The sequence below is a fragment of the Camarhynchus parvulus genome, chromosome 2 (genome assembly GCF_901933205.1).
Source record: "Camarhynchus parvulus chromosome 2, STF_HiC, whole genome shotgun sequence".
Taxonomy (NCBI): Eukaryota; Metazoa; Chordata; class Aves; order Passeriformes; family Thraupidae; genus Camarhynchus; species Camarhynchus parvulus.
The window spans coordinates 28,727,918-28,753,021 of record NC_044572.1 but is presented as its reverse complement, the minus strand read 5'-3'; the positions used below and the strand labels follow the sequence as shown (position 1 = coordinate 28,753,021).

Genomic DNA, 25,104 nt, shown 5'->3' with positions numbered 1-25,104 from the left:
GGAGTAACTAACCTCTTCTGTGTATAAGGTGTAAAGTAAATGGTGTTTCACGCAGGTATTCAGATTTACCGTTATTTACAATTTGATTTCTGCAGCATCAGAGTCTCTGCAGATGACAGATGGTTACAGATTTTGGCCAGGGAAACTCTATACTGTGGCTATTTATGAAGATTTTAAAACCATTTAATTTTTCCTCCTGTGCTCCCTTTTCTGTTTCTGGATGAGTGCGTGGATGACGGTTGTAGAAGATTTTTGTTTTGATTTCTCAAACACATACACAGTATCTCAGACATTAGGAGTGAGCCTCCCAGAGAGTGTGTCCCTTGAGTCAGGTTACTCCCTCTCCACTTGACCCAAAACAGACTTAAAACCCTTTCTTCCCAAAACAAATGGAACAAAACAAAACATGATATGAATTCTTTGCTAAGAACCAACCAAAGGAGTATAGAATGTAATGATACTTGTTTTCATCTGTGTTTGCTGGATAGTTTAATGGAAACTCTTCTCATCTCCCCACTGATGGAGCAATACCCTAAAAACCAGTAATAAAATTGTCTTGAACAAGTCAAGTAAATATTTTTAAAATAAATGGAAACAAATCAGTGAAAGAAATAACAGCTACTCCGTAACATCCTTCTCACTTGGATGCTTGTTCCTAACTCTTCTCATAGAAAGAAACTGAATATTCTGGTATTTTAGATGCTCTGTAGCTATTTTAAGAGAGTACATTTACTGGGATCAAAATTTATCAGGTATTTCATTACTTTTTTTAAGTCTTAGACTCTTGAAGATCTCTTTGTTTACACCTTATACACAAATATCTGAAAAGCTGACATAAGTTAATATTAAACCAGGTTAGGGATGGCTAAAGTCTGTGATAGCATAAAATTTTCCACTAGTTCTAAGGTTGGCTCTTTTATGGTTGACTTGCTTTTTAAGGTCAGGTAGCTTTGGCAGTCAAATCCATGGTAGCAGGGTCAGGATCGTGAGTTAAGAGTTGTTAAAATAAATGTTACTATTGTCATTATGTTTAAAAGTCTGGGTATGACATATGGAGGCTTGAATTTCAGTGATGTGTATAATGAAGTGAGGAAGAGATTTTTACTGTACCTGCCCTGCTTAGTGATCTTCTTTATGTCTGCTTGTTTTTAAACTCTTTCTCAGGATATGGAAGCGAAATGAGTTAATGCCAGTAAATGCACTGATGTGTCAGAATTGTGGATTTTATTCATACTTAAAGACTTGCATTGAGGTGCCTTTGTTTCATATTATGTCTTTTTTTTTCTCTTGGCGGTGTTTTAAAAAGTTATGTGCATGCATAATCATATGCAGGACTTTATTGCTTATTTTTGGCAGTGCACAAGAGCAAAAATTTAATTTGCTCTTTTCCAAAAGTGCATTGTGTTTATGTAATGGATTTGCATCAGTTGCAGTCTGTAACACAGCTAAGTGTTTTAATTGGCAGAACACCCACATCAAGACTTGTTTGTTTTTCTGATAAGGAAAATGCCAGCTGAGTTAGACCATATGTTCTGTTCAAATAAGAAGCGACATATTCACATATAACGGTCATTCTTTAAAAATGAAATTAAAATGAAAAAGTAGTACAAAATTAATGTGGAAGAGGAGCAAGTTTATACATAAGTTTGAATTTCTGTTAATTTTCCTTAACAGCAAGCATTTTGCTAAGTGAGGCTGGTCAGCTCACATTTTAAGTGCTTGTGGTTTATGATTTATGTGTTGATGACCTGAGTGATGTTAAAATTGAAGTGTACATTGTCTGCTGTTTTTTCCTCAGAAGGATTTACATGGTCTTTGTTGTCTAATGAATAATTGTCTACTTTCAGGAGGCTTGAAATTCACATACTATATTATAATTTAACAATACTTCAAAAATGTGTGGAATATGATAGTAAGATGGGAAGAAAAATAGAAGTTAGAGAGCTCTGTTTAATGGAATACATCCTCTTCAGCTGCCAGTCATGAAGGAGCTTGACAGGCTTCTAGTGCTTCACAGCTGCAGAATCTATTTCTGCTTCTTCAGGGGAAATTGGAAAACTTCCACACTCTTTGCCAGCCTGAGAATCCCACATTAGGCATCTGCTGTGCTTTTGCTGCAGAAAGGGGACCCTGACATTGCCCAGCTGTCAGAGATGGCATTTGAACTCCTGCTGGTAATATTGGGGCAGCTATTACTTATGCTCTGATACTGATATATTAGAGAAAAAAAATACATTTTAATGGACTTCAGGTTTTTTTGTTCCTAGGTAACTTGTAGGAAATTTTCAAAGTTATGCTCTGGCTTAGACCTAGCTTTGAGCCAAACATTCTTAATTTCTTAGAGTGCTGATTTTGCTTCAGGATTTTTCTTTTTTGCCCTCAAGGATGACGAAGTCTTCATTGTATTTGATTTGTATCAACTTCTAATTCTGGATCAGAGAAATACTGATTCTTGAAGGACATAACTTATACAGTTTATGCTAATAAGGGATAAAGCTAAATTTTTACTACAATTTATGCTCACCAACATACATTGACTATTCTCATCAGTGAAAACCATAATATTATTGAAAATCTAGTCAGGAATCATGTGTATACATGTTGACAAGTAATAGTAGTTTGATGTGAGAAATCAGAAACTGGATAAGAATCAGCTGTTCATGTGGTTTCTGAGAAACAGAGATTGGTGTGACTTGCTTTAGCTGTATGGCAATTTCTTTCTGGCAGTGACATGACCAAGAAGACTATACAGTTTCAACAATACACAAGGAAACAGTTGATACATTAACACATATATACAGTTAATGTATGTGTTCCATTGGATGTTATATTTGGTAAAAGAGAAATTAGGGTTTGGTTGGTTTTTTTTTTGAAAATCTAGTGGTATTACATTAGGTTAATCTAGTTTTTTTTAGAATCAAAACCTCTGGTGATTTTAGAAAGGATAAAGCCTCATGGCCAATATTGCCAAGAAGCCAGGAATTTAGAGAACTAATTTAGTGTCTGTAACAACTACACATAATTTTTTAAACCTTCAAAAAACATAAAGGCTCTAGAAGGATTCCATGAAGAAGAGAATCATCTAACAGAAAGCTTGGTTTCATGAAATGAATGATTTGATAATATTTTAGAGATTCACATAAATTACAATGGGCCCCTAAGTAGTAAGTGCCAGTGAGTTGATCAGTTTATTCATGAAAGATTTGAGTATAGTGCAACAGCTGACTGGAAAAAAAAAAGCCTTAAATGTAAGAATTCCATTTTTGGAGAAAAGGCCTAAGATGTAAATCTTACCCTTAAAGACATGGGTTTTGATAGATAATTGGAAGTATAGAGTAACTTTATTTAAAGCTGGGAATAGTCATTGTGGTGTTGTTGGTTTTCCTGTTTCACTTATGTGATATATGTAACTAATTCTGACAGTCATTAAGAATATTTGTGTGGTTTTAGGAAACCCCTTCTGTTATTTGTTTTGGGGAGTTTTATCTTCTGACCTGCAGCATCATTATTTTTAGGATTCTAGGAAAAAAATTAATACTAGTTGTAATTTAATATCAGCTTAGTTACATTGATATCATTGTGTTGCAGTGGTGACAGCAGCCTTTTGGATTTTTTCTGAGTTGCTTTCGAAACACATGGATATCCATGAGCTTCTGAAGAATTTTTTTTATTATATCATTGCCTGTGTATTTAGAATAATTACGCTATGATCTGGTGCTGAGTCTTAAATGAAGTAACAGCTTGTCTTTTATGTTCTTGAGTAAATCACAAATTTTTATTGGCGCTTACATATTTCACTGTTTATTTTATTAAGTGAAATCTGTTTCTCTTATGTCCTGTACAGAATGTGAAAGATGATGGGCAGCATGTATGGAGATTGAAACACTTCAACAAGCCTGCCTACTGTAATCTTTGTTTGAACATGCTGATCGGAGTAGGGAAGCAAGGTCTCTGCTGTTCTTGTGAGTATGAGCATTTCCATGTCCCTTTGTCCTTTTGCTTACATGTCTGTTCCTAGAAATGTTGCTCTTGCTGCATAACAAAGAGCTAATAGCTTCCCCTTACAAAGCCATTGCCACCACATTAGTGTCTCCCCCTCCTCTACTCTGCTTAAGTGCCCATGGTTCTTTTCTTAATTTTTCAAGAGATTTGACTGTAAAACATGTTGTTTGAGGGAGTTTTCTGCTTTCAAAGAGTTATCACTGTTAGATCGCTTTGGAGTCTGTTGCCCTTTTTTTCTTTACTGCTACTGCTGTTTTATTTTTTATGTGAGAGTATCAGACTTAGGTTCTAGCTTTATACTTTTGTTACTCCTCTTTTGTTTTTACTAATTTTTGTACAATAGGTATCAACCTGACAAAGATCTAAGTCCCATGGTTTTTGATTCAAATTTTGCACAGAATTGTTTTGTTAATTATGAAGGTGAAAATCCCAGTTTCCCAGAAATCAAGTTTCTGTAACAGTTCTAAAGTTTTATATAGTTACTGGTTTTGTAGTCATAAATCTCAATCCATGTATTTCACTGATTATATATTTTAAGAAAAGGAGCACAGAAAAGCTACTGCATTTAATTTGACTTTCATTAGGCTATTAGATGCCATTACTACATTTCAGTTCTTTGAGCTGTATCTATGCATTTCCTAATCATCTGTGTTTCACCTCCTCATAACATGTCTCTTGAGAAACAAGGCTTACTGAGAGATACCTTATCTCCATTTGAAAGTTTCCAGAAATGGAAGATCCATATCTTTCTTTTGTGTTGTGTTCCAATGATTGATCTTTTTTTGAGACCTATTTTCTGATTTGAATACGTCTTGTGGATGATTCCAGTGATTGGTTCGTGTTATGCCCTGCTCCATTAGATTAATGAGAACTTCAGTACACAGCTGTTTCTTCTCATGATGGTACCAAGTCACCTTTTATTTTTCTTTTTGGTAAAATAATCTGTTTCTTACTGCAACCGATTTTCACCATTTTTGGTATGAAAGATAGCTTCTCACAGCTGATGAGAACCTTTCTGCCTGTACAGTTCTATTGATTTAATTTGAGATTAGTCTGAATGAATGAGGGGTTTGAATTGACCATTTCTCTCAACTGGGGGCCACAGACTTCTCTGAAATATAATTTGGATGTAAATCCTTGTATACATTTTCACATCATATAATTTCATTCACCATACTATGAAATGGGAAAGATACATTTATTACAATTCAAACAAATAGGAATTGCACAACTTGAGATTGTTAAATGCTGATAACAGTAACTGGAATATGTGTATATCAAATACTGGCTATTAGATTTTGAAATGTTACATGATTTAATATTCTTTTTTGTCAGACTGATATTGTGAAGAACTAAGACCCATATATGTTGGAAAGAGAGTTCTATTGAGAAAATAATGTAGATCACCTTCAGTAGTTACCAGAAATGGGTAGACCAGTTACCTTGACTGTCCCAAAAGGACCAGCCTTGCAAAGCTTGTAATTTTTTTTCTGCTACAATGTCTTTTGAGAATGTATTTATTACTGTGCTAGGCATTTATTTTCCTAGAACAGTAGTCTCAGAGTGTCTGAAGAACATGCTCCTTTCAATTACTTCATGCAGCAAGAGGCCTGAGTCTACTTGCACAACTATTCCACTATTTCCTTATTTAGCTAGCTTTTTCTCCAGTATATTTTCAAAGCATTGCTATAGATTTCATTATTTGCATTTTAGATTGTGTGGGAGGAAAAAAAAAAGGGGGGAACCACAGGGGTCCTCACCATCCCTCCATGGTCCAATCAACAATGTTACTCCCTGCAGTTTGTCTGATTAATGGCTGCGCCTCCCACTGGGTTTGTGTAATAGGTGCAAGCAAGGTGTTTAGAAGTACTTTGCGCTTAATTGCTCTCGAGGTCAAAAGCCTGAGACATATACCATGCAGGGAGAAATTCATTCTCAGTTTTTAATAGTTGACTCTATTGAATGCAGGCATAAGCTGTAGCATTATTTCCTCATCTTGGCACAGTTGTATCGTTGAAGTCAGGAGAGCTTTGCATTGTATCCTTCATTGTAGGTTTTCCAAACGCATCTAGCATGATCTTTAAAGACCTGGTCAGCAATAGCAGTTACTAAAACTGGCGTAGGAGGGCTTAGGGAAAAAAAAAGCTTTTCAGGAGTTGGTATTTTGTAAAACAGGAGTCAAAGTTATGGTGATTACATGGAATGCATGAAAACAATTGCTAATAAAAATAGACTTATCAGCCATTTCTGATTTATAAATTAATGGTAGGAACAACGTAAATTCATTGGCTTTTAGTTTTGTGCTTGCCAGCTGCTCTCATGCCTATAGTTGGTAAAATATATGTTTTTTCCTACTAGCAAATAACACAAACCACTTGGCAGTCACCAATTTGTCTTTAATATTTTTGTCATTTGGGAATTATTGTGAAAAAATTTATTAAGGTCTGATTTAATTAAGCATTTCCTGTTATGCAATGATAGTGCATTCTTGGATTTCTCACTTGCATAATATTTCCTGTTCTAATTGGTCTTTTGTATTCCATGGAAAAAGCAGTCTAGTTTGAGTTTTCATTGAATGATTGGATTGATTACTTAGAGATGACATGCTGGTAATGTTATTTGTTTCATAGAAATGTAGTGAGAAACACCATTGCCTCAACATCTAATAATGTCTTTCTTTTTTTCAGTTTGCAAGTATACAGTCCATGAACGCTGCGTCTCCAGAGCTCCTGCATCTTGCATCAAAACATATGTGAAGTCTAAAAAGAATACTGATGTAAGTTCGGGGTAGCATTAGCTTTGCCATGTACCTGTTAATTTAGTAACTCTGTGTATATCCAGATTTTTCTTTTGCAGGTAATGCACCATTTTTGGGTAGAAGGAAACTGTCCAACAAAATGTGATAAGTGTCACAAAACTATAAAGTGTTACCAAGGCTTGACTGGACTTCACTGTGTTTGGTGTCAGATTACAGTGAGTATACTACAGTAAAACTTTTCACACAGGTTCGAGAAATAAAAATCATTGAATGTCTTTCTGTAGCCTCGTAATCTGGAATGTGTCATTCAGTTTAGTCATCAGCAGTGACTAGTGTGTGCTTAAGGAATGGTGTATGCAGAGTATTCTTAGGACTTCTTGTGGCAAGTAAATATGCTTATTTCATGTCATGAAATGCTTACTTCAATATAATATGAAGCAAATTTGCTTCACAACAATATCCATATGAAAATAATGTGTGCCACTAAAGAGCAGAATTCCCAGTCTACACTACAGAAAGATTAAGAAAGTTTTCAGTACCAGGAAAAATCGAGGTCACTGTGGCACTAAGTCTAATTGGTGATGTACTGACAGGCAACTGAATTTGAGGACATCTGGTAGGATACAGTGATTCCAACTGTATGGGAATAATACTGGAGATGAATTGATAATATACTTATCTGTGCACCAAGTCAAATATATACAGCTTTTGTGCGCTCCTTGTTCAGCAGGAACCAGTAACTGGAACTAATGACATTCAGGGAACACTGCCCTTATAAGTAGAGATCTTCATGCTAGAAGGAGCAATGCCAGTATTTCTGTTTCTAGCCAGGGCAGGATTTAAATCTACATGGGCAGAGATTTCAGCCTTCTTCGCGTGTATTTGCTGGTTTTGCTGACATCATTATTATTATTGTTACGGAACAGCAGTTGTTTGTTCAGTGCTTTAAATAATAATATGAGACTGAGGCATTAGTGACTGTTTGTTTTAAACGGAGAAGTTTAGATGTTTTATGACATATTTTCTTAACACAAGAATACAAAATATGAAACATCATCAAAGAAAATACATCCAGGATGCTTTCAGTGATATGTTATGATTACTTAAAAACAATGTTTTAGAAGAAAGCAAATATGTAGTCCAGATTGCTGTCAAAATTTGGATAATTTATGTAAAGAGTAAAACGCCCAATCCAAAATGTTTTGCATGTAGATAATTAAATCTAGGCAATGGCTATATGTGTTTAGCAAGAAAAATAAGAGTGTTCTGCTGTAGATATACAAGAGTTTATACCTGTATAATATGTGTATATCATTCAAGAAATATATATTGTATAACATATGTTGACTTCTAAAGTCAAAGGAAGTTGCAAATTCCGTCTTTCCTCAGTAGAAATTATTTTCCCATCAGTTCATGTGGATCTGGACCAGATTTTAAAGGTCTTTCACTCCTCGAAGTTGTACATCAAGATGCAGAGGATTTTCATAAGATTTGTTATTCACTGAAGAAGTACTGAGGAATTATTTATGATTGAAATCACTCTAAAGAAAAATGCTAAATTCTTTTGAAAATATCTTGGGTGTTTTTGTGCTTATTTAAATGTCTAAATAACTGTCAAGGTTCCAATTAAAAATGGGTGCATGTTTTTTGACAGCTGAAGTTGAAAATGTTGGCACTAAGGTTTACAATTTTTCAGTTTATTTCCATCAGTAATTTAAAGGCCTTTTTTAAAGCAATTTTTTATTTTCAAATTAATTCAGAAATATTTATTTCTTTTTATAGATTCAGATGTGAATTAGACACAACTAAAAAATGAGTATTTTTAAATACTGCAAATTATACTTCAAACTCCTATTCACTTGCAATTCTCTTCACTTGATTTATTCTATTGCAATAGCTTCATTTTCTAAGAGTAATACCTTTATTACAGAAAAAGTGTTTTGAATTTCTAACAGATGTATGGTTTTTGAATGGATATTCTGAGGTTATATAATTATGATTACATCCTTCATGTGTTTTTCAACTCCTTGTACTGCACATTCACAGCTTATAATTGAAGGGGATGCTCTTTATTATGGAGCTAATTCTGAGCCTCTTTCATGCTTTTTAAATATCCTTACAACTTAATAAGGTCATTTCTGATGTCAGGTAACTGACTCAAGTCCCAAAATTTAGAAATGTTTTTCACTAAGGAGCCTTGTTATACTGACTTCTCACCCAAATCCATGATTTGGTTCTTCCATATAATTTGTAGTTCTGTAGATTCTTTTTCCCCTCATCTTCTCTCCAGCAAATACACTTTTTCCTGCTTTGCAGGTTTGTGGGTGAGATAATATTCTACAAGAGACAGGTTTAGGATAAGGGAGTTTTGGGGAAATGTATATAAAACCTGCTAAAATTTTTCTTTTTTTGAGATGCATGCGTATTATTTTATTTCTTTGTGTCAAAGTGTTATTTTCATTAAAGCTACGTTTCTTCTGCCTTTTGTTATTTGCTATGTGCCGATTCCGTTGTCAGAGATCAGCAGAGACTAATAAGAAGATTAAGCTTTTTTTTCCTAGATAAGTTTGCATGCCACTGAGTAGCAAAGCTGCTAATTACCACTGAATGTGTGAAGATACTTTTATTTGATGTAACATGGCCTGGTGTGCATTAATTATGGTACAAGTAGCCTTACCACTGAGGCAGAGAATTAGCATGACAAATGATTTAGATTACAGGGCTACCAAAATACCCTTACAATAAGGCTTTAATACTCAGAGTAAATCAAAACTCTTTAGACTTTTATTTTCTGTTGCTAAGCAACTGCCGAAAAAGGTAACTTTGCAGTATAAATGAATATGGACAAGGCTAATATTAGGTGCCATTCAGTTATAAATTCAGAAATGTCATGTCAAAATTAACTGTACAAGATAATTTTATGAAGACCATATTACCAATAAAGTTTATATATATATCAGCTGTTGGTACAATATTATTGTAGTTTTGATAGAGTTCATATGAGTTCATAAAACCATTTAAGGGAAAATGAGTCAGTCCTTGAAAAAATGTGATTTACAGATGCAGGCATTGAACTACAGGTTTTGTAACAGCTTTTCAACCTGTTGAACTAATACTGTATGCTACCTGTTATACTAGATAAATCACTTTTTAATAAGATTTTTTACCTCACAACTCCTGATATTTATTAGCCTGATTATTTTTCTTTACTGTAAATATACACCTTTTCAAAAATGTCCATCTCTAAGGGAAATGGATGCTATCTGAACACCTTAATGCATTTTATTGAATCTATACAAAGATAAAAATACAGAATAATTTAGATTGGAAAAGACCTTTATGATCATGAAATCCAGAAAAAGTAAACTTTCACAAAATTTACAATATTAATTTTATTTTATTCTATCTCTAATGATATGGTGAACTATACTAGTTAAATGTGAATGCTTTGCATGATCCAAGCACACAACTGTGCCTTTGTACTGTGTGCCTGAATATTTAGAGTCATTTGAATTGAGTTAAATTCTAAATTATGAACAGGAGCTCTTGATTGCTAATGCACAATATTTCATCATTTATCATTACTTGTTACCGTTTTATGTTCCTGTTATATGCACATTTGTCCATTCAGCCTCTGTAAAAAAATGGAAGTCAGCCAATGCTCTTCCTGTCAGCAGACCTGCGGATATTTTTTTGATGTTTTCAGAGTAGAACTATTGTCATTGCTTTCAAGAAAACTGGATGAATTCTAAGCATGAATTACAAAAAATAGGGTAGTTCCAGTTCCTCAGCAGTCAATGGAAGCCTGAAAACTGATTCAGTCAAGACCAAAATTTACTCAGTGAAGTTTAACATAGGATATTCCTGTGTTCTTCTCTTTTATTTGAATCCTTAGTGACTATCAGCTTTAGGAAGGAAGCAGAGTTACACCAATACTGCCAAAAGCTGCCTTGAATTACTCACTAGTAGTAGAACAGAAGTTCATGGCTCAGTGCAAGAAGCTCTCTCCTGAAATGAAGCTTTTGGTCACCAGTAACAGTATGCTGCTGTTAATGTATTGCTGTGCAATGTTCTTATTTTGTGTGCTGATCCACACATGCAATTTCCAAACTGAAATTGCATACATTAATCCATCATTCTTCACTTTAATACAAATATGTTAGTTTTGTCCATCCTAGGGAGCTTTCTACTACAGTATATTTTCTTTTCCTTCCAGAGCTTCAGTAATAATTAGGTTAATGAAACTCGTCCCCTCTAGGATGCCCATTTTCTTATGTTAATAGAAAAATGTCTAAGTTGAATCTTCATTTTCTGTCTTCATATAGTTACATAACAAGTGTGCTTCACATCTGAAACCTGAATGTGACTGTGGACCTTTGAAGGACCATATTTTGCCACCCACATCAATCTGCCCAGTAGTGTTGGTGAGTTGTTTGTCTGTTAATTTCAGATGTAATCCTCTCTCAAATGCAATGTTAAAATGCTGCTGGGACTGGCTGCCAGATATTTAACTGTTCACACAGGACTGTGTGAACCTTAAACACAATGTGAAATCCTGGCTGATGGGTTTATAGGTGTGTGTTTTACCCTCTACATATTGCATTTTCCTTCATGTGAGAATGAACCTTCTGTAGGGCGTATTATAACTGAAGCTGACTCAGGTTTTATCACTTACTCAGACTGTACTTACCAGAAACTGTATAGGCAGAACACTTCTACATTTTACATCTTTTATAGATCCAACTTCCCAGAATAATGAAGTTATTCTTATGGGCAGTTTTTGCTTGGGATGCATATTGTATATCTGCAATGCTGAGGTCTCTGATCTAAGCCGGAGGTTACCTAGAATGATGACACTGGTCTTGCAGTAAGCTATGCATCAACATTATAGTATATTTTATTCTGCAGTCGTGGACAGTAAATTTCTCTGTCCACAAAAACAATAACTCAATTCAATGAAAATAAAAATGCATGCTATGTGTAGGTTGTATAGAAAAGAGCTGACCATTTTATCATTAAAAAAAAGAGCTTGAGAATTAACTTATGTTTTCACATATTAAATTGGATATTTTATGCTGATGAAAGTCATAGCATCATCATATTCATAAGAGAAGGGATGAGTGGTCTTCTTTAAATATATTTCATAATAAGTGTAAAAATTGCTTGAACTCAAGAAAGTGTAATTTATTGAAAGGAGGCAAAAAAGAAAATATGCATCCTAATCTTAAATCAGTTGCTGATCATTAGGAATAATATTTGTGTCTATTGTAAATTACTTGTTTTCTAATTAATCCTTTTGGCTGTTTTGTTTATAAATCTGTTAAGGTAAAGATGTTAGACTTTGGCCCTCCACCTGTGTAAAGTGGGATTATTCCATTGCTCTCAATGAAACAGTCCAATGGAAACCTGCCTTTAATGTTTATTAAATATTTTAAATATTTTTTAAATCACAAAAGTGACTTTTTAGTTTGTCTCTATGGCATTTTTGTATTATCTGGACAAGTTCTGATTAATAGTTATAAAATATTATTTTAAGTTTGTTGGATGATTATATTCTGTATTACCTTATTTAATTTTCAGGATTTGAGGTCATACTTTAAAAGTTTGCATCTGGAAATTATGATTCTGTTATTGGACTATTGTTTTCAAACTAACGTTATTTTTCATTTGCCCTTGATATTAAAAGAATGAATCTTCAGCATGAAATTTTATCTTCAGTTATATTGGCATAACTACATTTTCTTTTCAGGAGAGGAAGAGGAATAGAGGAATTAAGATTTTTATTGCGCAATTGGTGTTTAGTTTAGTTGTTTAGAGGATATGTAGAACCACTCTAGAGCCAAGTCACCCTTGAATAGGTTTCTCTCCAAATTTTCAAGGCATAAGCAGAATTAAATATGTTTTCCTGTTTTGGAATCATGTTACTAACATGTAACACAAGACATATTTCAGCACAATTTATATTGTTTGGAATGGAAAATATATTTTGCTGTGATTTAAGGGGAACTTTATAATTTTGTAGTATATTTTTTCATCTAGTAGTTTCTTCCAAAAATGCATTAAAGTCCTGAATTTAGTTATGTTACAAATACTACCTTGCTGACCTAGCTAATAGTAATTTCTTCTGAAAGTGATTGGTTATAGTGTACATATGATTTGTATTAGTAATTTTTTAATTAGTGTCTCCCATTTCCTGTTATGGGGATTCCTTTTGAGAAATATAATACTTCAGTGCATGTGAGACCAGCATTCTCAATAAGAACAGCAAAACCAGTGAATATATTCTTGTGAAAGCTGTCTAACCATGCAAGTGTGTCTGTTAATAAAAATTGTGTGTTCAGACATACAGAGCTGACAATGCTTCCTTCACCCAGGTCACACATTTAATTTCAATGATCAGCTGAGCATTAATATTCTTGCAATGCTGTGTGTGTGTGTGTAAGGTAAATAAAAGCAGATAACCATAATGCTTGCTGTACCAGACATATCCTTGAGTATTTTGAGGTGTCAGAGAAGAATGTATTTTCTTGTCCCATAGGATATAAGGAAAATAGCAAGATGAAAAATCTTGTATCTTTGATCTCCTAAAAATGTTGGCCCTCCTTTCCACCTCTAACTTTGGAAGATTTCTTTCAGAAAACTGCAGAAATAATCTCAGAACAAGATGCCTTCTCCTAAGTTTTTCTTCAAGGGTACAGTCTAAATCCCTTCTCATCTTTTCTCTTTGGCAGAGCCAGAGACATTAATATTTTTTTCCTTTTTCATCCAGCATTTCTCATGTCTCATTTCTTCAGTTCTTGTGAAGTCCAGCCTCAACAATTTCTACACAGTTAACGGACTTTTTCACACATTTCATTTCACAGCACTGTATAGTATACCAGTGCTACCAAAATGATCTCAGCAGAGAAACTTTTAGTGGCTAGAGAGAGAACCAAAATGCCTTGTCATGTGAAAGTTAGATGGCTGGTGTAAGTTAAATAAAGGTCCTCCCGTCTTAAAAATGGCACAAAAATAGAGCTTTCTGAATGTTATTCTTAAATATGATAGGCTACATGGTCAGCTGTAAAAAAAAGATGGGGAAACTCATGTAGTTGATACTGTATGTATCATGAAAACATCACATCTGTCTAGATTCAGTGTCTTGTAAAGATTTTTCATATCTCACTGCATCAGTTTTAAATGTTTTAGTAAAATGTAGTCTGACAACTTTCATCCTTTTTACTTTTCTGTTTACTGTATACAAGGCTTGTTGTATGGTGACGTTTTTTGTTCAAGTTAAATGAGTTTTGTTATAAACGGTGTGCAGATCTCAAGTGATAGTCTTTTAATAGATGTCAGATACACTTTAATGTTACTCTCTTTTATTTCAGTAACATTTTAATTAATTCATACTGATTGAATAAATGTACATTGAGACTTGTTTCCTAATGAGGGTACATTTAGAGGAAAGGTTTTGCATCATTCTGATATCCTGTGGGTAATTATATTCTAATTATATGGTGGGGGGGAAAAAGTCTATAACTCAGTACTGATATTGTTCATTGGACCCAATTAATTACATGCACATAATGAAAGTTCATGATAAGGTTGACTGGCAGTGAGTTTAAAAATCTTTAACTCAATTGAATCCTAGCCTACCAGGAGTACAGAATTAGATCATAACCAGGTTTAAAACTGGGTATTGGAATGAGATGAGTGAGTAGTGAAGAAAGCAAGATTGGTCTCTGCTTATGAGATAGTTTCCCTCACCCTGTCCTTTTATAAGGCAGAAAGGGAAAAATGCTAGCATACGTTTTGTCTTTATTTCATGCCTTCCTTTACTTTACCCCATTTACTGATGAACATATAGGATGTTCTAATTTTTATTTATGTCTGTGGAAAAGTAATTAGATTTTCAATTTCCCACCAAAATAGACAGCCCTGGATGGTGACAAACCAACCAATAAAAGATTACTGTTTAATAAAATTTATTTCATAATGCATGATGATTTTGATTCTCCTGTTGTTTATGTGATTTTCAATGTGTGTTTTTCAATGGATTTTTTTCACTTAATTTCTAGCATTATTTTTTTTAAATTTTAATTAAAACATTTACTTGTGGAATAAAAATAAAATTAAGGAATAAATTGAAAAACATAAGGTACCCTGCTTACAACGTGAGCATTATTATATGACGAGTATCACTGTCCCCATAGTAATCAGTTTATTTCAAAGGTGGAGGCTCTGGTATAATATTGAACGTAAAGAATGAAAAAAAAAAATAAAAAACAGGGTTCATTTCTTTGTGTTTTGATATCCAACTTCATTGTTTTGCATTCTGTGAAAAATGGGTCATCATGATAAAAAGTTTGAAACAGTTTTTGTTTCTTTTGTCTTGTGAATGAATTTGACTTTTGTTTTGAGTAGTGAAGATGTTACAACATTTTAGGACAAAGTAATCTAAGCATAAATAAAATTTGGACTATATGTACAGACCTAAATTGCTATATATAAAATATGTAGAATTTTTATACATCATAATGCACATATATTTATGTACACAAATATAAAATACCCTCATAAGTCAAATTCACTTGACCTCTTATTTTAAAATATAGCTGGCTGTACAGTTGGGGGAGAAAACAGATATATCTGATTCCTTTGGTATTTTGTTATACAAAACCATGAATGTTCAAAAATGTTTTTTTAAAGTCCTATTTAGGCATGTAGAACAATATACACAGCAGATGACACATGTTTGAGATAGGAAATGTGCCTTATATTTAACTTATTCAATATGCATTATGACCTATAGTTTCAAACTTTTGGGTAAATATGGCAGGTATATTGACATTCTGACAAAAAGAAATACAGAATTAAAATTGAAAATACTGTTTTAAGAATTTTATTTCACTAATAGTATTTAGAGCACATAAAATAGCTATTGGCTATAATTGCAACATAGTTCAATAGATACTTTTTCCATGCCTGGTAGTATGTTTTACTAATGCTATTTTCCTGTGAGGTATGTAGACGTTATTCATATAGGAAAGCAGAGTTGTAGAGAGAGAGAAAGGGAATTAGCAGTGCCTGGTTGAAGAATGAGCTTTCTTAATGCCCTTTCCAGTTACTAATCCTAAAATGATTCTTCTGTTTTTATAATAGTAGAGATCAGTTTTAGCTCAGTTGAATCCTAGCTCAACGTGGAGCACAGAAAGTCAGTGCAGTGTGTAAGCATTTTATGAGCAACTCAATCCTTTGAAGTTGAGTACTAGCCTTATCGTGAGTTTCTGAACAAAGATACTATAAAAAAGTAGTTATTTGAATATATATGCTTGGAAGGGGGGGTTGAATTTAGATCTGGTTGTTGAATATTAAGTAATGACATATCAACTGAAAGAGATTTAAAAAACAAAACAAATCACTTTTTTGCTTCTCTATTGTGTTTCATATTGCAGCTTCAGTTCTCTGAGAATCTAAATCAGACTTGAAATATAATGGTGTCCTTATCTACGCTAAGAGCTTTTTCATTTCTTTGAAGTCAGAAGGAAATTAATAATTGCCCTGGAGGAAAATGTATCTTCCTAACTAATTAGCTGTTCGACAAACACAGTTCAATGTTGAAATAATAAGATGCTGATAAACTGAAATGGCAGCCATTCAATCATTGTAAGTTATATCTAGTTGCCTGCCCACAGCTCATCACTACTGTCTAAGTTTATTCCTTATGTCCTCTCCCACTGGAGTTTAATATGATTTTATTTTCAAAATTCTTTTCCAACACTTTAGTCTTTCTTGGAGAGTGTATATAATCAGCTGCTATAGCCCAAGCTGGAGTTGCAAATCCAGTTGAAGGTCTTGGACCATATATTGATGTGTGTATTGAATGGGTACAAGATGTAAGGCAAGTTGTCTACAGAAAACTGAAGGAACTAAGGCCAACATGCAAAATGAGAGACTTGATTGTGTTTTGATGTGTAATTCTTTACCTCTTTATTTAGACAAACTAAAAAAGGAGCACAAAGTATATTTATAAAGTTGCCATATAGTGATTCCTTGTTCAGAAGAAGGAACAATCAGCAGTTTTAGAAGTTATTCTTAAACGCATATTCTCCATTCCAGCCTTGTCTTGTTGGAGGTATTTTGGCTATCAGCATTATGGGTGACAAAAGCTTCCTTCTCAATGGTGTGATGTGATTTTTTCCTTTTTTTTTTTTTTTCCCTGAGCTGCAAATGCTTTTCTTAAGACAGCTCTCAGATTAATTAGAAGGATTAACTTTACTTTATAGTATGGGCATGTGCAGCTCACTGGACGGCATTTTTGCTGAGAATTGGTTAATAATCTTGTCCACAGGATGACTTTTAGCTTCTGCCTAGGGATTTAGAGCTGGGTATTGTGCTACAGCTCTATGAGCTTTCAAGACAGCATGATGTGGTGTTCTAATATAGGCTCTTTTGATTAGCACGCACTCAGAGCTGGAAATGTGGAGAATTTATAAAATAAATTATCAAAATGTTTTAGGTCATCTGAATCACTGTTACTTGGATGTGATATCTAATAGATACTACAGATAGATTGCATGCTGTGGTTTTGGCATAGTGGTGATGCGGATTTCTTTTACTTTTCAGGATTTTTGAATCTTAATTTTCTTTGGTCATTGTATAATTATGGACAGAAATTTCCTGGAATGGGAGTTTTGTAAGCAGGGTCTTGAGTGCCATATAGGTTTCCAAAATTACAGTCTAGTAGTACCTAATATTATTATGTCCTTAAAGATTCCAGTGTCATTAAATAAAATAACTCTAAGGAATCATGGAACAACTTTCCTTCAAGTTCCTTATAAAGAGCCCCAAAGCACCAGTTTGCTATTCAAGTCACATATTTAAATTTCATCTTGCAAACATTTGAGGATATCTTTACGTGGTATTGCATGCATTCCATCTGATCCTCTATGAAGATCTGGAGATCTAGAATAAGATTTTTTTAAACTTTTTAAGTGATTTTATTTTCTGCATAATAAGCTAAAAATATACTTCTCTTGTTACACAACTCCATGCCCAAGTAGGTTATATGTTTCATTTCAAAATATATATGATAAAAGAAGAAATTATCTTACAGAAGTAATCTCAGATTTTAAGCTGTCAAACTGTGTAATGGTATTAAGCATTTATTAATGAATTTGCAGTCCTATGTAATGTATAAGTAAATTGTTGTTTCATGTTATGAAATACATTGATTGAAATAATCTTGTGTAGGAAATAATCCAGAAAAAATATATTTGCAGTTATTGACTAAAAGGCAAGGTGAGAAAAAGCAGTTGTTGCTGTATTTCCCCTGGATTCCCTGTCAGCAGTTAAATTATAAAGAGGCAGCTCTTTAGTAACTATTCGTCTGTTTCCACTCTAACAGCTATGATAGAGTATGGTATTTCTAAATGTGAGTGTTTTGTGTAAAGGAAAAGATTCTACCTCTATATAAAGAAAGAGTATAAGCAACTTTTGAGGAATAATGATGTATAGCTTGTTAATTGTAACTATACAATTAGAAAAAGGCTTTTTAAACAAGATTCTTTGATTTGGATTAGAATTCAAAGACTTTGAAGATAAAATCAAAATGGCCCTCCAGGTATCAAGTATCTCTTTTGCTATTCAAAAGAATGAATAGCAGGTTTTCTAAGATTGTTAGCTGGTGCCAAAATGATCCCACATATAATTTCTAGAGTGTAAATTATGTAATACGACAGCCAGAACATCAGTCAAGTCCACTTGTGCAAAAGTGTAACAAAATATCATGCACGTTGTATTGTTAAGTGTAATTCTTCAAGGTAGCATTCCTTGTGCACCCCCTGTCCATGCCCTTTGCCATCCCAGCTGTTGGGTGCTGCAGCCTAACATTCTCTTTTTCCAACAGACGCTTCCCACTTTAGGAGGTTTGCTCCCTGAGGTGCGTAGCAGGAGGCATCCACGAACGCTCGAGTACTAACAGTTCATGATACTGTACATTCTTTCTGCTATGAAGTGCATTTTGGGGCTGAAAAAAAATCTGGAGATGATATTCTGGGTTATTATTTGGAAAGTCCTGTCTTATTTGTCAATTATTCTCTGATTTGGAATATGGAATAGATGCAATTGAGTAGTTCTCACCTGGCAGTGGTCTCCTAGGAGCTGACCTGAATGGTAGATGCTCCAGCTAATGGATATTGACTTCAAAGTGGGACTTCAGGGAGGAAAGTAAGGCATGAGAAGTGCAAAAAGGGGTGGAAAAAATTGTTGTGATAAGTTCTCTTTTGGAAGGTATGTGCTCTGGCACATGCCTTCCAAAAAGCTTCATTCTTTAAGCCATCAAAATGTACAATTGCTGTATTCAGTATCTCTGTCAACCTCATGCATGTTCACTAAACAAAATGTTTCACAGATACATTGATCATTTTGTATGCTTTATTTAGCAAGATATTAAAAATAGCACAACTGTTACAGACATATTTCTTAAATTGAAAGACAAATTTTTGCCTTTTATAAAACCATTTTTTCAATGCATGTGAAATTTTTCTTTACATTATTAGAAATTTTAGGCTGTTATCCATTCTTATCTTCTTCTGTTTTTATCTACTTCAGATTGTTTGCTTTTTGACACTCTCTGATATTTTAGTAATGTTTTAGTTCCCAAAACAAAGACACTTTAGGTCAGGCACAACTGGTATTTCATATATAAAAGAAAGGGTCTGCGCAAGAATATTTAAAAAAAAAAAGAAGTGGTAAATTTTTTTGTGTTCCATTGACAGATTTATTCATTAGAATTGTTATGCAATTCATTACGTCATACAAACTAAGTCAAATCCTCACTAGTGGGACACATATCTAAAAATTATAGGCTATATAACTCTAGGAAATCTAGAATCTCTTGTCAGCTTCTTCAGAAAGGTTTTACAGAGCACTATTGATAGACATGGTGACATGTATTGTGGTCTTATATAAGATGGGTGGTATGAAATACTTTATTTGTACTTTCTTCAAAAATCATCAGTGAAGAAAGCAGAGTTTCAATGTTAATGAGACAAGCTATCCGTCTTTGATCATATTAACACTCTAGACACTTCTGTATCATATATTCTTTTTTCCTTTATGTTACCTGAGATACATGACCGGATCTTGTATTGTCTTTGTGAATCAAGCAATGGTTTTACTTACGGGATACAAAATATAAACTGGAGAAGGAATGGTAATGCAGCAGTCATAGGACTGATGCCAGCTGAGGTTATTTACTGGTATTTGTATCATGCTGCTGTTTGTATCACCCCAATATCCAAAACTTTGCTCTGGGTAATCCCTACTGTTTTGACTTGAGTCATTAGTAACAGTGGGTTTGGGCGTGGGTCTCAGCATTGTATAAATACTTTTCCTCTAAATAGTGGCATGATATATGCAAGAAGATTTTTTGTGCCACACTTTATAAGTAGGCCTCTTTTGAACTTTTTTTTTAACCTCTCTAAATGTGCAAACTCAGTGTGCTGAGTCTGTTACTTTTGGTTAATTTTTTCTTTGAATTGTCACAAATGTGTCCTTTAGCTCGAGATTTTCCTGGACCTTTTCAAATTTTCTCTCCATCTCTGATTTTTGTTAGAAATTGCAATTTTACTAGCTTTTTCTCTGCTTTGCTGACATCTGATTTGGTTTTTGAAGATGTTGCAGTATTCATGAGTCAGATTTGGCTACAATGTAAAATCCTATTTAACAGAGTATGCTTTCTTTTTATAAAAAGTAGTGACTTTTAAGGATAATTATTCACAAAGTTGTTTAAAACCTCAAAGCAACTTAAGAAATTTGTAATGAAGTGTGAAGCTTCCTTTGTATGGAAGTATCTTACTTGCTGTCCTTGGGACTAACCAATCCATTGTGCAGGATGTTTTGTGTTAGTTCAAAAATTTTATTTTCTTTGAGTGCCTCATCCTGGTTCGACATTCTGAAAAAATAATCAAATAAGTAAGTGCAGAGCTGGTGATTTCTTAGGCAGTGATACATACAGTGTTTTTGTTTCTAAGGTTAAGGAGGAGGTGAATTGCTCTAATTGCTTCTGCTGTTTTCTCTTAAAGCAGTGACACTGCAGTCTAGAGTCTTGGATCTTGCCTTGCACCAACCAAGTTATTCAAAGCATCCAAGAGCTCTGCTCTAATCTCACTGCATACAGACAATAATGCAGATTCCCCTGTTTTTGTTTTGCTTGGTGTTTTTTGTTTGTTTTTTTTTTTTTTCTCAGTGGCATAGGGTTTTCCATTCTTTTATACAAAATGTGTATAAAAGGCTGTCCCAGTTCCCCCAAGCACTTAGCTACCCCAAAATAGCTTAGGATGACGTCGAACACTCTTTGCATCAGATCTGGACTAAGACTCTCTGTCAGTCTCACTTAAAGAAACTGAAGATGGTATAAGAACAGTCGGGGTCCACATTCATGTTAGAAGGCGCTGTATTAAGCTGGGAGTTACTCCCTTCCTGGCAGAATCTGTGTCAGTGCTTCTTAGCCGTAAAAACTGCTCCTGAAAGAGTTTCATGGATTAATTGCTACTACGGTCCCTAAGGCTTTATGGGAGGTAGCACAGTGGTGGGTTTGGCCTGGTATGAAATGTAAATGGTAACATTTAATGAACTTGTTACTGGGTGGAGTTGCAGGGGGTGCAGCAATGTCCTTCATGCTCCTTTTCTAGTGCAGCAGCTTTGTGCCAGCCCATTCCCATGGCTAGTTTAAAGCCTCCTTGTACTTGTGCAGAAAGAGGCTGGAGTGCAGTTGGGATTGGAGACACTGATTCTGTTTGATAAAAATCTGCTGTCTTAATTTATGGTGTATTTTTTGGACAACCTGAAAGGACATGCTGGGTGCAGTTCATAAATAGAATAAATGAGATGCAAAAAGTGAGAATACTTTTTTTCCATGCAGAGTTATCTGAAACGGCCTGGTAACAGTTGAAAATACAATTGCAACAATATAATACTGAGTTTTTCTCTTTCAAATAACCACCTCACTGTGCTGTGTATCAGCATCAAAAGTTGCCAACAGCTTAGAATCTGATGTAGATTCTGGTTTCCTTCTGATACAAAATATGTTTTATAAAAAGCTACTCACCTAATTGATTGTGTTTTATTTAGACTGGGTATATTTTGCCAAAGTGGTAAAGCACTCTGAAGCAGCCAACTTTTGCTAGCAGTCAGGATAAAATTTTGAAAAATTACTGATCTCTTATCAATGTGCTTATTAAACAATCAAGTATATTATATGATTGGCTTTCAGGTTTCAGAATGGCACCCTTGTAATGTCAGATTATCTTTTCACATCATTGCATTAATTTGTGTTGTGACTGCACACTTTTCATCCATCTATTGCCTAGTCATTATGGAATGTCCAGGCACATAGATAGATGTTATGTGAAGTGGCCAGACATTGTGTATTAACTTGATTGAGATCTCATTTTCATTAAAGCAGAGTCTGACATTACTTGCTAGTCAAAAAAACAACTTTGTGGAGGTACAGTCTCAGTTACAGTTGTATAGTTACAGTTGTATATATTATATAATGTGTTAAAATGGTCTGTTTTCTCTTTTCAAGGAAAGACAATCAACAGTGAAAAAAGAGAAGAGCTGCCCCCAGCAAATGAACAAACTGGGAGAACGGAACAAAATGCAAAGAGCAAATTCTGTCACTGTAGATGGACAAGGCCTTCAGGTGTGATTATTGTTATTTTAATATTAAGCAGATAATTTTAGGTATGAAGAGTGAAATATGTTTAAAGTGAAATATACGTTCACTCTTCTAATATTTCACTTTTATGTGATTAAAAAGTCAATAGGTAAATTCTTCCATTGGTTTGGGAATCCAGTGATACATATCTGCTTCTCATGTGATTGTTAGGATTTCCTAAGACAATAAGGGGGAGGGAAGACTAGCTCTAGAACACTTCTGTCATGGGGTGAATAGTTTACTTTGGTATCTGTTTACACATCATGCAATGTTGTGTAAATTTACATTATTAATCTAAGTCTGTCCTGATAATTGTTAACTGTTCTCATTTGGATCTGTTAATTAATGGGTGGAGTAAACTTCAAGGATGTTATTTATCCAGGTTTTTCGAAGTAGAGTATTTGGCATGTCAGTATTAACAGTGGTGAGAATCAATGTGTTTTCATTACTAGCAATATCTATAACAAAAATGGAAGTTTTTCTGCTTGAAAGAAAAAATCATGTGTGTGATGAGCTGTGTTATTTAAGGGTGGTAACTTAGAGGCATGCCTGAACTGCTGACTTGTTTCCCTTGAGATATGAGTAGTTTTGAGTGAAATCAATGTCCATATGCTGCTTTATGTCCTCAGGAGTTAAATTATCATCATGATAACAATGTGATAATCATTTAATATGCATAGTTTTCTGTTCCCTCTATCTTTTGATATGTTGCAGTTGGGCTTCAGTAAAAAGATTCCATTACCATTTATCAATTACTTTATGCCTCATAATTATTTCATCTTGTTGTGTCAGGATAGGGAGGTTTATTGTATTGTTTTGTGTTTTAGGTTAGTCAAACATTTTTGTTATGACAACCCAAAGAAGGGAAAAAAATCCAAACAAAACCTGAAAAACCTAAAACCTATCCAGTTACTTGGATGCTCCATTGATGCTATAGTTGATATTAGAGCAGTCATTGTCCATTACTTTCAAGAATCTCTTCCTGTACTTATCATTTTCACAGGCTTCATTGCTGCCCAGATCATCTGTGACAAAATATGAAGCAAAAAATGCTGGAGTCTTAATTGAGAGAAAGCTCAAGTTCTGTCTAATCAGTCACAGTGTGATTAATAAGTTTGTGCTAAAGGAAACACACAGTATTTTCTAACTTTTGGGTGATATCCCTGCAATTCCAGTGAGACAAAGTATTCTAGAGGAGCATCTTTGGCATCTCCTTTTGGTTGCAGCACCTTGCATCATTATGAATTTTGTTTTTTACTCTGAGAATTAGATTACTTATGCTCATAGTTTATTTTCTGGTATTTTTTGTCTCTATTTCCCACTCGTGATACTGCGCCTAGGATACAATACTTGGTCTACTCAAAACAGCAGCTTTTAGCACCATTAGCTCTTCAACACAAAACCTTAAATTATTATATGTTCTGCTTTCAGGTCATAAGATTTCCCCTCAGTTTTTTTTTTTTAGTGTGTTCCAGAACTTGTGTTCTCTCTTGTCTTTCCAAGATGAATCAAAAGCCTGCATTTCATCCTTGCTTTTCTTTGTGACTGCTAGAGACTAAGAAAAAGAGAGTGGGGACAAAGATGATAGCATTATTGTTGAATAGATTTGAGGTGTTTTTTGAAGTGCTCGGTGTTCTGTAATGACACATTTGTAATGTAGTCCATGACATGGTACCATGGTGATAACATTAGAAATAATTCTGCTGTTATGGCCCTAATTTGCTGATTATACTGTGGTCTTTGTTTTTCACAGATGGATTTAATTGGTTTTGAGTGGCAGGAATCCATCCTAGCATAAAATATTTAATTTTTGATTGGCATTAAAAATGATAACCTCTTGTGAATGTAATTGTTGTGAAGCCTGAGTGGCCTGAGTGGACTTTAGGGGTATCCTTCTGAAAGGATGGGATCAATGAGAATGTTAGGGATTTTTTTTCCTCACAGATTGTGTAATTTTCCAGCTCTTCTCACAAATATGTAAGATGCTATAAATATAACTGGCAGTTAATGTTAGGATTTTGCCCAAAGATGGTCTGGAGAAAACATTCTGTATCTGATCAAAGTATACTACTCTAATTCTCCCATATCTGGCAAGCTACTCTGTTTCTAATACTATGATTCTGCTGGCATGGTCTCATTTTAACAAAATCTTCAGTGAGCAAGGATTTTATTTCAGAAAACTTAATCAGTATTAATTATTAATTGCATTTGTTTATGATTAAAGATACAAGGTAAAAAAGCAAAGATCTTGATACTACTGCTGTTAGACCTCTGTTTTCAATATGGGAGAAACTATATAGAAGTGCTCCACCACTTTTTTCTTTTTATTTTTTTCTTTTTACTTTAAGTTACTTGTACTATAACATATGAAGATTGCCTTTAAGTCATGCTAGATTAGGGCTTGAAAATGTTCACTAACTTAGTCTAAATCTTTAGTTGCATTTCATTATATAAAAATACCGTATGTTATCTGGAAAAGTAACTTGGAAAAGCTGTAAAAATTTAATTAAAATTTATTTTGGAACCAAGTGGGATACAGACTAATTTAGTTATTAGAATTTTTTTTTTTTGATGAGCCAAACACTTCTACTTGAAATAATCTCATTGAGTCTTGAAAGAAAAGGTTTAAAATAGAAAG

General features: G+C 34.1%; 1 protein-coding gene across 5 annotated transcripts in view; it reads left to right on the top strand.

Annotated features, from left to right (window-relative positions):
* The window catches only part of DGKB (diacylglycerol kinase beta), a 389,721-nt gene that overhangs the window by 153,328 nt on the left and 211,289 nt on the right, over nucleotides 1–25,104 (top strand). For 4 of the 5 annotated variants that reach the window (XM_030944039.1, XM_030944040.1, XM_030944041.1 and 1 more), the window contains 5 exons: nucleotides 3,845–3,962; nucleotides 6,690–6,778; nucleotides 6,859–6,975; nucleotides 11,086–11,184; nucleotides 22,335–22,451. In XM_030944039.1, the coding sequence (XP_030799899.1) occupies nucleotides 3,845–3,962; nucleotides 6,690–6,778; nucleotides 6,859–6,975; nucleotides 11,086–11,184; nucleotides 22,335–22,451 (540 nt within the window). The remainder of the gene's footprint in view (nucleotides 1–3,844; nucleotides 3,963–6,689; nucleotides 6,779–6,858; nucleotides 6,976–11,085; nucleotides 11,185–22,334; nucleotides 22,452–25,104) is intronic. The other variant, XM_030944042.1, reaches the window with a different exon arrangement.